The sequence below is a fragment of the Castanea sativa genome, chromosome 6 (assembly GCF_040712315.1).
Source record: "Castanea sativa cultivar Marrone di Chiusa Pesio chromosome 6, ASM4071231v1".
In the NCBI taxonomy this organism is placed as follows: domain Eukaryota; kingdom Viridiplantae; phylum Streptophyta; class Magnoliopsida; order Fagales; family Fagaceae; genus Castanea; species Castanea sativa.
In genome coordinates, this window is record NC_134018.1 from 22,190,570 (window position 1) to 22,205,206 (window position 14,637).

General features: G+C 38.0%; 1 protein-coding gene across 1 annotated transcript; it reads right to left on the bottom strand.

Annotated features, from left to right (window-relative positions):
• Positions 1–10,231: 10,231 nt before the first annotated feature.
• LOC142640852 (uncharacterized) lies at positions 10,232–13,484 on the bottom strand. The gene is made up of 3 exons (XM_075815152.1): positions 13,226–13,484; positions 10,885–12,798; positions 10,232–10,762 (listed from the first exon to the last, which is right to left on the bottom strand). Exons 1-3 carry the CDS (start codon positions 13,277–13,279, stop codon positions 10,697–10,699), a joined length of 2,034 nt encoding a protein of 677 aa, XP_075671267.1. The 5' UTR covers positions 13,280–13,484; the 3' UTR covers positions 10,232–10,696.
• Positions 13,485–14,637: the final 1,153 nt, after the last annotated feature.

Here is a 14,637-nt window from a genome sequence, read left to right on the forward strand (position 1 = left end):
TTTTTCCATTTTTTTGGTTTTCATTTTACCTTTTTTCATTCCCTTAACTTGAGTTAAGTCACTCTTTCTTACTAGTATATTAACTGCTCTCCTATGAACATTATTGAAAGCTCGATGTAACAAATACAAGAGCTAGTTTAGACCCCATAATTTTTAAAATTATGGTTGGATTGCTTTTAATCTACTCAATTAAATGCAGAACAAGAGTAATCAATTCGCAATCAACTAGGACTACTACCTAGTGCATGGGCATACATAATTTACAATTAAGTAATAAACACAACTAGTAAAGGGAAGAGAGAAGCAAACACAAAAGAACATCGCTACGTGTTATTGAAGAGGAAAACTGAAGTGCTTGGCATAAAAACCTCTCCACGGCCTTCCAAGCCGAATCAATCCACTAGTAAATAAGTTGGAGTACAAGAATTACAAAATATACCCTCCAAGCCTAGTCTACCCTTTGTACTCAGACCCTTCGAGTCTTAGCTACCAACGGACTTCACCAAGCCTTGTCTTCACTAGCTTTTTGGATCCCGCAAATCCACCAAATATTGGCATGACTTAATGCTTCCCAAATGCTTCAGATCAACTCACAACACTCAGAATGTGTGTGGTTTGTGTTTGGGCTAAGAGCCTCTAAAAGGATACGGAATTAGAGAGGGAAGAGAGTGAAGAAAACTAAGAGAAATGTGTAGAGAAATGAATAAAGCACTCACATACAACTGTCCATGTATCTCGCGAGTTGGTCAAGTCACGAGCCACTTGCTAAATACCTCTGACACTTAAGTCTTTTGACTTTCCAAAATGTGCTCCTCATGTGGCCTTTTGCGGGTTACACCACTCGCGAGGCGGTTTTGAAATATCCTGTTCTTAGGAACGACAATGGGTCGGGTTTGGAGCAGGTTTCTTTATCCCCGTACCCACCCTGTCACCCATCCCCCATTACCCAAACTTGCCTTGTTAACTAAACAATTTTTCTTTTTGCCCCCATACCTACCCCTATGGGCCCCCACAGGACCCTAACCCACCCACCATGCCCTTTAGAAACCAAAAACAATATATAACAGAAACATCATACAACCCAGGTTATGATGATTAACTAGAAGAATATAAGATGAATTAGAAACGAACCCAATAACATAAATATGAGAGAGGAAATGAACCCAAAAAAAAATGGAGAATGAACCCAAGTCAATGAAAGTGAGTCATGGTGAGTCAGTGATGGAGGGGGGTGGTTGGCGTTGGCATCGACGGTAAGGTGGAGACGCAAGAAGGAGGGAGCGGTTGAGTAAGAGTGAGAGTGAGAGTGAAAGTGAGGCCGTGAGGGTGGGTGAGAGTGATTGAATGTGAGTGAGGGCTTGAGGGTGGCAGCTGAGAGAGATTGAGATTAAGATAGGTTAGGGTTTGGAAAATAGGAATAGTTAGTGATACACACACACACACACAAAGGGTATTTTAGTAATATTGCATGTATACGGGTTGGGTTCGGGGCGGGTATGCCTTATACCCGCACCCACCCTAAACCTATACGGATTGGATTTTTAAAACTCAAACCAACTCCTATTGTTTCATGGGTATTAGGGTTGGGTACCCCAGGTTGGATAATTTTGTCATTCCTACCAATTCTTCACCAATTTCCACACTGAACTTATTACATTTAATCCCACAAACATATAGGTAAATAATGATTGAAGAATTACAATAAAATTTGACATGGAATTAAAACCAACAAAACTAAATTGAAAATCACAACTTTACAATTACCAAACTCATCTTAAGCGACTTTCCATTATCTTTTCATCAATAAGGATCTCTTCTTCTTTTTTTAAAGCGAATTTTCTCATTTTGAATGCTACCTTTTTGTTTAGTTTCACTAATTTGTCTTAACATTCTCATTTTAACTATACTTATTTTATGAATATGTTGCTTTTTAACAGATCAACAATTAGTACCAAAGGGCATAGGTGGTCTCATAGCAATCTTATGAACAATTTCCTTTTAACTTAATAGGTATTATACAATTACACAATACTACTAATGTACTTCTCCACTTCATCTACCCTATTCTCATATGAATCAAATCATCTTTGGTCTCTCCACTTTATCAAATTAAATACAAAATTAATGCACCATTAATCATAGAGTTGTCATTTGGGAAATATTTAATTGGATAAATTACAAATTGCACACTTTAATTTTGCCTAGAATTTAATTCAGCCAATTAACTTCATTTTTATTCAATTCAGTCCTTTAAGTTTCGAATTTGTTCACTTTAGTCCTCTCATTAGTTTCTGTCATAATTGAGTCGTTAAGGAACTTAATAACAACTTAGTTTTGTATTGAACAAAGTTGAAAATTAATACTATTAGAGACTAATAGAAGGACAAAATTGAACAAAATTGGAAGTTAGATAGCTGAATTGAGTGAAAGTGAAATTAGAAAATTGAATTGAATTTTAAGTAAAGTTAGAGGTTGCAATTGCAATTTAGCCTATTTAATCCATTTAGAATCCAAGTGGAATTATGAAGTACTAATCCCATTGCTAATGAGTCATGAATTCTTCCCTAAGCTTTTTTTTATAGGTAATAAGAGTTTTGTTGATAAGAAAAGAACAATGTGTTTACGATTGTAAACTTACTGCACTTGAGACAAATATAATCAAATCAAAAGGAAAGTCTAATAGAGATATGGAATTCAGACAAGGAAATACAATGTGTAAGACCCCAAATACGAGAACACAAAGTCCTAGCTAGCAAAGTCTTCAACAGATCTATAGATCTCTCAATGTCCTCAAAAGATCGGGCATTGCGTTCCTTTCATACTTACCACATAAGACATGCTAGTACCATATTCCAAACATTTGAAAAATAAGTTCCCAACCAATTCCTCCAAGTGAAAAAGAAAAGAAAAGAAAGAGATACAACTGTATATGCCATCACCCAAATTTGCAAATTCTAACCCATCAAACTCTCTTTCAAGTGAAAATCGATCAGACTCATCCATACTAGCAAATTCTAACCCATCAAGTGGGCCTCCAAGATTCAGGTTCCTAATATAAACTCTTATAAATCTTAAATGTATGACTCAGCTTCATACATAATGCCATTGACCTCCACACCCCTTAAGGTATTAACTCGTCTATTTGAATTGGCAAGCCTATGAAAAAACCCAGTGCTATTGTCCCCTCTTTTAAGAACAAAGCCTTTGATTTCTACCTCCAAGAAATCTCCTCCAAGGAAGCTAAAAACTCGATATCTGCCTTGATCTTTGTTTTTCTTGTTTTGTTTACCATAGATAGCACTTGCACCCCTTCTCTTATATCAAGATCCAACAACTCAGAAAACAAACATATTTTTCTAATATGCACATCCCCAAAAACATTTTTATTCCAGTACTTTAAGTCTCCTTTAAGAGCCTTGAAATTACATGTTAGAACATAACTAGAGGGCCCCACAAAATGATATCCATTCCACTAGAACCAAACTTGATCCACATAACCCTCTACTTTAAGTCACATATTTTCAAACTTAAAGGAACTCTTCCCCCTCGCCATGCCACCTGCCTCTACAAGAAGAGGACAATGATCTGAAACCACACAAGGGAGAGGCCTTTGAATCACATCCAAGAAGTGGTCCTCCCAATCAACTGAAACCAAAACTCTATCTATTCGTCAACTGGGCCATACACTCCCATACATAACCAAACAAAACCATCTGCCACACCCTTCAACAGGACATAAACAGAAAAGCTACCCATCACCCAATCAATATGTTTGGGGGCCTTTTTTTTCGTTGCTTGGCCACTTGTTGTCCGCTAGAGGGGTGACTTTGCTAGGCTCGGGTTGGTATGGGGAGTTGCATCCAGAACTCAACATTGGGCCACATAGTCCAATGGCTACCGGCATACTTTTAGGCCTACAAAATGTATAAATCCCAAAGTCTAAGAATCATGATAATGGTTAAATAAATATGTAATATGTGTTTGATATAAGAGCTTAGATTAATAGTTGTTATAGTAGTTGAAATAAAGTAGTACGTATTTAAAAGTGGAGTAATCATGTACTCAATGATGTAAATTTAAAGATATGGAAGCTAAGTCACTTATCTTCGTATGGTTTGTAGCTCCAACTGTAAAGCATTAGTGAGTCGATAGCATTCCAGCAAAATGACTCCAGTGGTGGAGAGGCAGTATGCCATGATAACTTCAAGATTGAAGGGGAAAAATGGGTGCAACTGGAGGCAGAGAGAGTATGTCCAACTGTATGTAGAGGCTGGTCAAGTTTGTTCCCTTTATTATGCACTTAAATGAATTTCCCCTTCGATAATGCTCTTTTAGATATTGTGAAGCTATGAACATTATTGTCTTCCATGGGAAGGGCTTTTGTAAGATAGGTTTGTGCCTTCATGAGAAGGGTTTTTGTAAGAAGTATTTGTGCCTTCTAGGATAAGGGCTTTGATTTGATATCTTGGTATCTTCTATGAGATGGGCTTTAGTATTAGAAGTTTATGCCTTTCATGGGAAGGACTTTCATAAAAGAGGTAGAGGAGTATTGAGACGTGCCTATGGGTAGTAAAATAGTAGAATTTCAGAGTGAGAAAGTATGAGAGTGGATTTTGGAAGAGTTGTGGTGTGTTATATGTAATGGTGTAGTAAATGTGCATGAGATTGTGTCAGAGAAGTGGAAAAAGAGATGTTTAGAGATATGGGCAGCAAGATAGATGCATTTTCTAAATATGGAGAGTGAGAGAATGAGTATAAGAGAGTAATGGTGTTGTAGTGTGTTTAGCAATGTTGCTGGGATTTTTGGTTAGAGAATGGACGAGGGCTTATGAAGCGCAGTTATGAGCTAAATGCTGAAGAGTTTAGTTCCTAATTTGGAAACTAAAAACTCAGAAGTTTAGAATTTCATTAAGAGCTTAAGAAGATAATTAGAGGGATTGAGAATAGAGAAGTTTATGAGAGAGTTGTTCTTAAGGGGGGATTTTTAGCAAATAATGTCAGCCAAAATCTATCCCAATCAGCAATAAATCTTTAGAAAATCCATCATAGGATTTGACCTAAAATGATATGTTTAGCTTTAAGGTGTTCTTGCTATTTTGGGTAATAGTTGCTGGAAGAAAGAGCAACAGAAAATGAAAGCATTTTAGCAAGAAAAAAATAGTTTATTTAGTTGGTTTTGGTTTTTAGCCAAATGAGGAAATTCAGTAATGTTAAGGCTGCTAGGTTAGTTGTCTTAGCTGTTTTGAAAAAGTTGTCCTAACTGTCAGAAAAAGCTGTCACAGTTGTCATAAGATAGCTATTGCTTAGGGTAGAAGTAGATGAGGTCAGCTTGGATGATGTTAGGCTGCTGGAGAGAATATTCAGCATTTATTTCATGGGTTTGACTGAAAATAGTAAGATCTCTTATAAAGGGTATCTTGCCATTTTGGGTATAGTAGTTGGCTGCTGGGATTTGAGCATTAAATGCCTGGTGATGTCACTTTCAGCCAGGTGTCAAATGTTGAACATACTACTGGTGTTTTGCTAGAAAGGTTTCCTTTTTTAAATGTTTATATTTTTTGTCCAAGATTTTGTTACAATACATTTTTAGTAAGTAATAGAATGATTGATTGATAGTTAATGAAGCTTTAGAGATATAGTCAAGGTCTCATTGTATTGTGACTTAATCTTGGTGAGCAAGAAGAGCATTTAATGCTCTGCTCAAGCTACTGGTAAGGGAATATTTGGTCTGATTGTGGCAGATGGCAGCTAAGTATTTTATATATTTTATATAAAATATATTTGGAGATTAAATATATTTGGCAGCTAGGTATTTTATATATTTGTTTGAGTTGGATTTTAGCTGAAAGTAGTAATATAGTTTATGTAGAATAATATATTTAGGTTTCTAAATTTGTATAGCAACAGTTGGAGATTGAATGAATAGTTATTTGTTCAACATTTAGATAGCTGGAGATATTGAGTATTTGTCATATGATAAATATTAAGTTTTAGGAAAAGAGCAATGGAGAGTTTTATCATTTTAAGTGTCATGTGCTAAGAGAGGCTTACCATATTTTACCCGTTACACACTGACCATCTGAGTTCAGGGAGTTGGAAAAGACACTCTAAGCAACATGTTTCTTTTGTCAACTTTAAACCTTTGGAGCTTTACTGGACATAGGGCTGTCCATGACCCTCTCGGACTCGAAAAACCGCCCGGAACCCGATCATCTTCACTCGAAACCGCCCGATCAAAGCTTGGTTTTGGTTGGACGCAAGTCGCCGGCACAAGGACCTGAGACCATTGGTTTGAGTTTCAGGTTGGCTGTTTGAGAAACCGACAAACCTAACTCGCCCGATGAGCTGTTCTTCCCTCGTTGAAAATCAAGAGTTTTCGCAGATTTCGGCCAAATCCATCAAGATCTCGGCCTAATCTTTATAGATATAGGGAAATATTGGCCAGATCTCGTTAGATCCGACCAGATCTGACGAGATCCGGCAATATTTCAGCCAAAATCTGGCCAGATTTTGCTCCACCTCAGCAAACCCGAAACCAACCGATATGGAACCGATATGACCCGAATTGGCAAACCCAAAACTCTATTTGGGTCGGTTACGGGTTAAAATTTTCCCCACCCGATGCATTTAGGTCGAGTTTGGGTCGGGCACAAACCCGACCTGGCCCGACCCGTGGACAGCCTTAACTAGACATACCTCTTGGCCCTCCAAACTACGACTACCAAAGTTTCCCCAAAGAGACTCATGAGCTTGGATCATAAGCTGAAGATGAGATGACGTACCTTTAGTTTTGTTGTCATTTTGTGTCAATATGGGCTTTTATTGAAGAAGCCACTTTCCATGAATACGAGAGAGGTAATATGAGCTTTGATTCATTGCTTGAGCACGATCCATATGTTGATGTTGATGATGTCATGGGATTATGATCCCAATTAATGAAGAGGAAATGTGGACCATGAATCCACCTCTTGAAGTAAGGATCTCATGGGTCATGTGAGCCCAATCCATGTAGTTGAATGAGATATGAGCTTATTTTGGGTTTTAAAGAGATTTACCCAAAAAGTTAATAATATGTTGATGTGGCGTGGGTTGCCAATGAAGTAATGCCATGTGGGGGAGAAAAAAGAGTCCTCAACACAATTTTCTCATACACCCTTGTGTCCCAAGTCACAGGATCTCCTCCTCTTGTGAGAACGACATCTAAAGCTACCCAGTCTTTAAAATGGCTGCCCCAAAGACTTTTCACAACAGAAGAATTGGTATAGTCCAATTTGATTTCTTGAAAACACACTATATCACACTTCCATTTCTTGAGTAAATTCTTAACAATGTCCTTCTTATGAGGACCAACCCACTTAAATTCACAACCTTTCTAGTTTGTCTACCAGATTGCCCATCATAATTAACTGTAGAAACTATATTTCGTAATTCCCTCATACCTTTTTTAGATGAAGAAGTAGTGTGGCAAAGACTACCTGCAACAACTTGTTTCTCCCACACTTTCTCAAGTCGTTGAAAGAAATCAACACACTACCTCTCACAAGAATCAATAGGGAAACCCACCCACTTACCAAAGCCCTTAACCATCTTACTTACACAAACTAAAGGTTCCAAGTCATCCTTCGTAGAAATGTCATTTGGGTCACCTTCCTCTATCATTAAAACCAGACCCCCATTAGGATCCCATTGAGCCAAAGGTACAAATTCCAGCAACTTTCGATCATCCTCATCCTTATCTAACCCTGTGGGATTGACCTTGTTCAACAACAAAGTTTCTTCTTCAAAAGTATCAGAAACCAACTCAAAAAAAGGAGAGAAACGATTTTGTTTCAACAAAGATTGATGGCAAAGCATACTAGAAGACATCGAATGCGTCATTGAACACCCCACGATTGAAGAATCCATAGGATTAGTGAAGCTAGATTGTCCATCGGAGTTCAAAACACACAAATCTCCCTCAACCCTACTAATTGGATAGTCCATCACTGGGACATCGGCAACTGAGACAGCAAGAAAAACCCCCACCTCAGCGTCCTTGCATGGAGAGTCCACTGAACGAAAACTTGTAGCCACAGCCACATTGGGACCCTCGTTGGATCTTGAAAAATCCCCTCCCATATCACCGATACCAAGAGCCACCAGTTGTGACTTCTCGACAAAGTCGTGGGAGCCCTAACCTTCACCCATCTCGCATGATCATGAAAGGCTTTGTGTTTTCAAGTGGTTGAAGGCACCAGTTTGTAACTGCTGGGTTTTGGCCATATTGGTATGTTAGGCTTGCTTAATAGGCCCAAGCCCAGTAGGTGAACAAAATTAGCCCACTTCACCAATTGTTGGCCATTACCTTCAAGGTCAACATAAATTTTTAAAGAAAAATGGGTCTGAGTCCACTTAAAAGAAGATACATGCATTAGGCGGCTAGATATAAGGTGAGTTGGAATATTTGTTTTTTGAATTAAATCGAATCCCCCAAATCTCTCCTTTTGATTTAAATTGCCAGAATGTTTAGGAAATTGCTTCTCCAAACCTAAATCACTTCCTGATTTCACGTGCTTATTAATTTCTTTCCAATCATGGTTCCTTGGATTACCAGTGGATTTTACAAACCCATCACCACTGGCAGCCACCTCCTTCCTCGGCCTAGGAACTGATTTTCCCAAGAAAATATCACTCCACTTCCTTTCAAGAAAAGCCTAGCCACACTTATGAAATCCTTTTGGGACACGCAAACAACCACGTCTTGCCCCATTATGATACTTAGATATTTCCACAAAAAACCACCCTTATTCCACCTACTAGAACACTCCAAAATTTTATAATTCTCAAGAAACTGTTTGAAAAAAAAAGTTGCTTGCTAAAATCGCAACAGCATAACTCTACCAAGCATGCAATGATCCAATCCAAACCCGATCTATCAACCTGAATAGAACCATGATGCTTGCCCCATTTTTTATTGATGGAATAAGAATCCATACAACCTCCATCAAAAGCCAAGAAGAAGGCCTTTGTGTCAATACAAAACAAAACAAAACAAACAAACAAACAAACAAAAAAGAAGCAAAATTCCCCCTCCCCTAGGTGAAGGAGAAGGCTTAGCTTGTGAAATATGAGACTTGAGTTTAGGTGAGGGTTGCAACGTAGGAGGATTAAGGTTCTTAATGGGTAGGGATGGTTGAGTTAGTGTATGTTGGCGTATGTACTAACCAAATTGATTTGGCCAATAGCAAGGCTGTTGGAGAGGGATAGGATGTGTAAGGATGAAATAGTGTTGGATGTGGGGAAACAATTTGGGGTAGCAAAAGGCGGAAAGGCTTATGCATTAGGTAGTGGAAAGTGTTGTGGGAAAGAGGAAAGAAGTGGTGGTGGTGGGAGTTGTAAAGGATGTGGTTGAGAGAAAGGGTGAGGTGAAAGGGGCAGGGTGGGAGCACCGGGTGCACTCATACTAGAATCACGCACACTTCATGGATATGAATGATTACGTGATAACAAGCCATCAGGGACGGAGGCAAGCTTTGACGTGGGGGCAATTGGCCTCCCCCCCCCCCCCCCCAACTCCCAAATTTTTTTTTTTAAATATTAGTATATCCTCAAGTATTAGTTTTAGCAATTTTGTACTATAAAATTACACTTTACCCCATTTAATAATATCATTAATTCTTTTAAGAGTAATTTTACTGCCACAAACTTTTCTACAACTTTTTTACAAACTGTTGAGGTAGAAAATTCATATTGGTTCACACTTGGCCTATTGCTTACACCACTTTTTGACTTACTAATAACCACTCATTACTTTAGCAATTTGTAAAAAGTTTATAGCTCTAGCATTCCTCCTCTAAACGCCATAAAAAAGTCAATAGATCTAAAATCTAAAATAAAATATACAAGCCCAAAAAATTAACACAACAAAAATTACCAATAATAAATCTAAAACAAAATAAGCCCAATTAACCAATTTCACTCATCGCAAAAAACCTGGCCCTTTAAATAATTTTAAATAAAATTATTTTGTCCTTTCCCCAGCAGCAATATCTAAGTCACACCAAAAAAAAAAAAATCCCTCAAACAACTTATAGTGGTAGTAGAGTCAGAGGTTGGAGCCGCCGCACATAGCCAACAACAGACTCGTCTCCCCTAACTTTAAGTCCTGGCTCCGTCATTGCAAGCAATCACAGCTCAACAAATATATAACACTTAACATGTTGCTGGAAAGAGCTAAACAACAACCTTGCTGTTTTCATTTTAAGAAAATAATTTTATTCAAAAGAGAGATTAAATCCACAATGTGTTCATTCAAGTCACTCCTAACAAAACAAATTAAAATTGAAGATTTAATAGATCTATGAACTCTATATAAGAGAATGCAGTGATGCTACCCAAGGTAACCATCCAATCATATAAAGATCACAACAAATATAGTTTAATAAAATGATTACGGAGCTCGACATCATCAAGATCGAAACCCACACACTTGGCAATACGAGACTTTACCGTTGGGTCATTAAGATGACCACAGGAGGCACATTAGCGAACTGATTAATGATTAATAAATAAAATTTCACCAAAAATTTCTTCGCTTATGAAGCTGCAATGTATATATTTATCAGCAAGATGCCTTCTTCATTGAAGCCAGCAAGATGACCATCACCTGGGGCTTTAAAGCTCTCAGATAAGTGCACCCTATTTGCAGATTCTAACATCAGCGCTTTAGGTGCCTTCTAGCCAAAGCAGAGGCTTTCTTAGGGATGTAAACCTTGTAGCTCACCTGCACAAAAATATTTAGACCTTATATGCAGCGGTTAAACATATTAAACTATAAAAATTGTACAGTTACAGGATACTTCCTTGGAGAGTAAAGAATAACGTAAGTTAGATTGAAAAACCTACCTGCACCATTTCACCACCCCGCATCACAGTCATTGTCTTCTGCTCAAACTGTGAGCCCTCTGTAGCCTCCCCTTGTGGTTTATTTGTACTATTCTCAGCTAATATGGAATTACCACTAGAAGATGACTTGGGAGCAGCAGAACCACTAGCTTTTGTAATGTCTTCATCGCTATTATTGCTACTTGGGCTCACAGTTTGAGCAGGTTCAGCAGCACTCTTACCTAAAGTCTTCCCAGCAACCGACACATTTGCCAGATGAGATCCCCCTGAAGTGGGTGCTTGCTTCAGAGTGGTGTGAGTTTTAAATGAATTTTGCCTCGCTAATGGTGTAACCAACTTTGGTCTGGCAATTACAGAACCAACAGCTGAATTGACATTTTCATAGGGCTTCTCAGTAATAGCCACCTGATCAGGTGCACAAGGATATTCCTGCTCAGCAGACCCAGATTTATGGCCCAAATCCTTCCCATCTGGAATCTTTTCATCATTTCGTAAAACAAAGTTGGAAAGTCTCCTCAGTGCAGGCACTCTGATCTCTCTTACTTCTTCAGTTGCACCTAGCAATTTAGCATCATGCTCCTTGGGGGACTTTGTACCAACGATTTTAGCACCATCTCTCCTCAGTGCAGGCACTCTGATCTCTCTTACTTCTTTGGTTGCACCTTTCAATTTAGCATCATCCTCCTGGGGAGAATTTGTACCAACAATTTTGGCACCATCCTCAGGGAGATTAATTTGAACCAATTCAGCTTCTGCAGTGGATGGTTGCTTCACATCATCGTCATTCTTATCTTTCTTACTTGCAGGAGTATTTGCATTTGTATGGCGCCCTCCTCGAAACTTTATTAAATTTTCCAAAGCCCTTTGCCTTAAAATTGACTCCAAATCGTCACCATTCGCATGACCAGAAACCTCGGCCACTTTTCCTTTTACACCATTGTTTCTCCCAACCCCACTGCTGTTAGGATTACATCCATTGTATTGATTCTCAATGTCCTTGCCACTTTCTGTAAGTTCAGAGATTCTGATGTTAGAAATTACAGGTTCTTCTCCCTTCTCATTGTCTACCCTCACTTTCTTCGCAGCTGCAACATTTGAGTGATGATCTAGCTCCCTCTTATATCCCCCATCATTACTATCATTGCTTCTGCATGAAGGGTAATCATCATTGTCATATACAATCTCCTCTTTATACTCATCCTTATTTGACACCCTGTCTTCATTTTCCTCTTCCATTACTGTAATAACTGATCTCAGACGCTTCGAATTGTTCTCGCCTGTCTTTTTGTCCTCACTTGGGTATTTGTAACTTTCAATACTCCGACTGCATGAAGAACAACTCCTTGATCTATATCTAATCCTTTTAGTTTCGCTTCTAACCTTCTCCACTTTCTTTTTCTCTTTCTCTCTTCTTTCAGACCGGCCTCTATGTCTCTCAAACTCTCTCTCATGACTGCTAGTACTCCCAACCTGACACATTGAGCAGCTGCACGACCCACTACTCATGGAACTTACACTAGCTTCTCTCCTAGGCTTCTTCTTCTTGTGGGTCTTCCTCCCAACCTCAGAGTTCTCCTTTCTCTTTGACCCAATTTTCTTCCTCACACGAGTAGACTCCTCGCTACTCTCACGCCTATGAGAATGCCCTCGAGTCCTTTTCTTATTCTCCTCACCACTTTCAGAGCTATAAGAGCGCCTTTGAGCCCTCTTCTTGCTACCTTTCACATCTTTCCGAGTACGAGAACGAGCCCTTCTACTTTTATAATCATCCTCAGAACTAGAACATGAAACTGATACAGAAATCTTCGAATCATCTTCTTCCGACAAAAGAGAATCGTCACGGCGGCGAAGCTTCTTGGATTTATTATATTTCTTAACCCTATTCCTACTCTTACTTCTCTTCCTTGTTCGACCCTAAACCAGTGACAATCACGTGCATACATACATTAGTAGCCATTATGAACACAAAATTCAAAGACCCATAAACAGATACACAAATAAACTAAATCAAAAATACAAATTTTATTTATTTTTCCTTTTTCCCATAAATTAGGATCTCAAAAACAAATCTTCTTGAACCACAATATTCTTAATCCATCCACTTATCTCAACAGAGTTTAAATACTATAACTATATATATATATATATGGGGACCCAGTAAACAAAAAGAAGCCTAAGTTTCAGTACCTAGATTTTCTATTCTTTTAGAGAATTTTCCCAAGAACCATAATAAAGGTTAGTCTTTTATAGTTCAAGAAAATGGAAAGGTAAAACAGAAAATCGAAGAACAAAGTTTTTACGTAAACATAAATAAATTTAGAGAGAGAGAGAGAGTAAAAACCTGAGAGGAATTCTTGGAGCGTTTTTTCTTGGAAGAAGAAGAGGATTTTCCCATCTGGGTCACTTACCTTACCTGCAACAATCAAAATTACATATAAAACAAAGAAAAACCAAAAACGTTAAGAGTTAGACGATGAAAAATGAGTTGGGATTGAAGGAAGGTTTAAGGGAATCGGAAATCGCGGATTATAAAATCGAAGGCAGTGCTTCTCCACTCTTCAGATTTAAGAACGCACCCAGTTTTGAGTTTGGAACCCCAAACTCTCTTCTCGTTTTATACCTTTCACAATACCATTTGTGTCCACGTGTCTCTCTTTATATGGAGCCCATCTTTTTGGCTAAATTACAAATCATACCCACTATTAATAGGAATGACTATTTAAACCCGCCTCACCCGCTCTTGATAGGGCGGGTTTAACCCACCCTGCAAACAATTTGGAAGGGGGTAAATTTTTACCCCACACCCACACTCACACCCACACCTACCCACACCCCAAACCATCCTGCTTATATTTAAAAAAATCTTAAATTTTTTTTTATAAGTTTTTATTATATGGCATATATCTCTATATATTAAGAAGATTAGAAAGTTCGTTATGGTTTAAAAAAATGTCAAAAATACCTCCAATCTAATTAGATAATCCTTATTCTTAAAAAATAAAAAATGGCGTTAAAATTGTAATTCAACAAAATTTTAAAAAAAAAAAACTACTAGAGAAACTTTTTTCCTAAAAATTAACACTCTCTATTTAAATATATCTCACGCATGTTTGATATATTTTTTTCCTAAAAACTAGCACACACTAAACCCTACAGTTTACTCCATTTCAAATCCTAAATTTTAGTTTCTTAAAAGTTTTTTTCTATGTAACCTCACTGACAATAAATAAATTTAAATTGAAAAATTACATTAAACTTAAAAAAAAAAAGTCTCATCGCACATATGTAGCGCGTGTGATGAGGCTAGTAATAATTAAATTATTAGAGCATTCATAGTTAGGTTAAATAATAATAATAATAATTGATGGTGAACTAAAAATCTAACCAACTCCAACTCGTCCATAGAAGGTGTCCAGAGCAGAAGGGACATCCCACATAAGAAGGTCGTCCATGGAAGGACGACTGTCCGTGGGAACGAGGTATGTTCGTCAAGAAGGCTCTTGGATGAGCCACTAACACTTATGGAATTCTCAAGTGTGGATTAGCCTACAAGAGCTGGCGATGGAACCCCATGTTATTATTTCAAGGTATGAGTGAGATCCAGGTTCATTGCTGCAACTCCTTATTAAATACTTAACTTCTGATGACAGTTATATGAAAAAGTATATAACTGTTGTGGAAGTTATCCTTAGACCCTCTAACCTCCTTAAATACAGGAGAAGTTACAAATCTAATAACCGTTTCCAGGGCGCA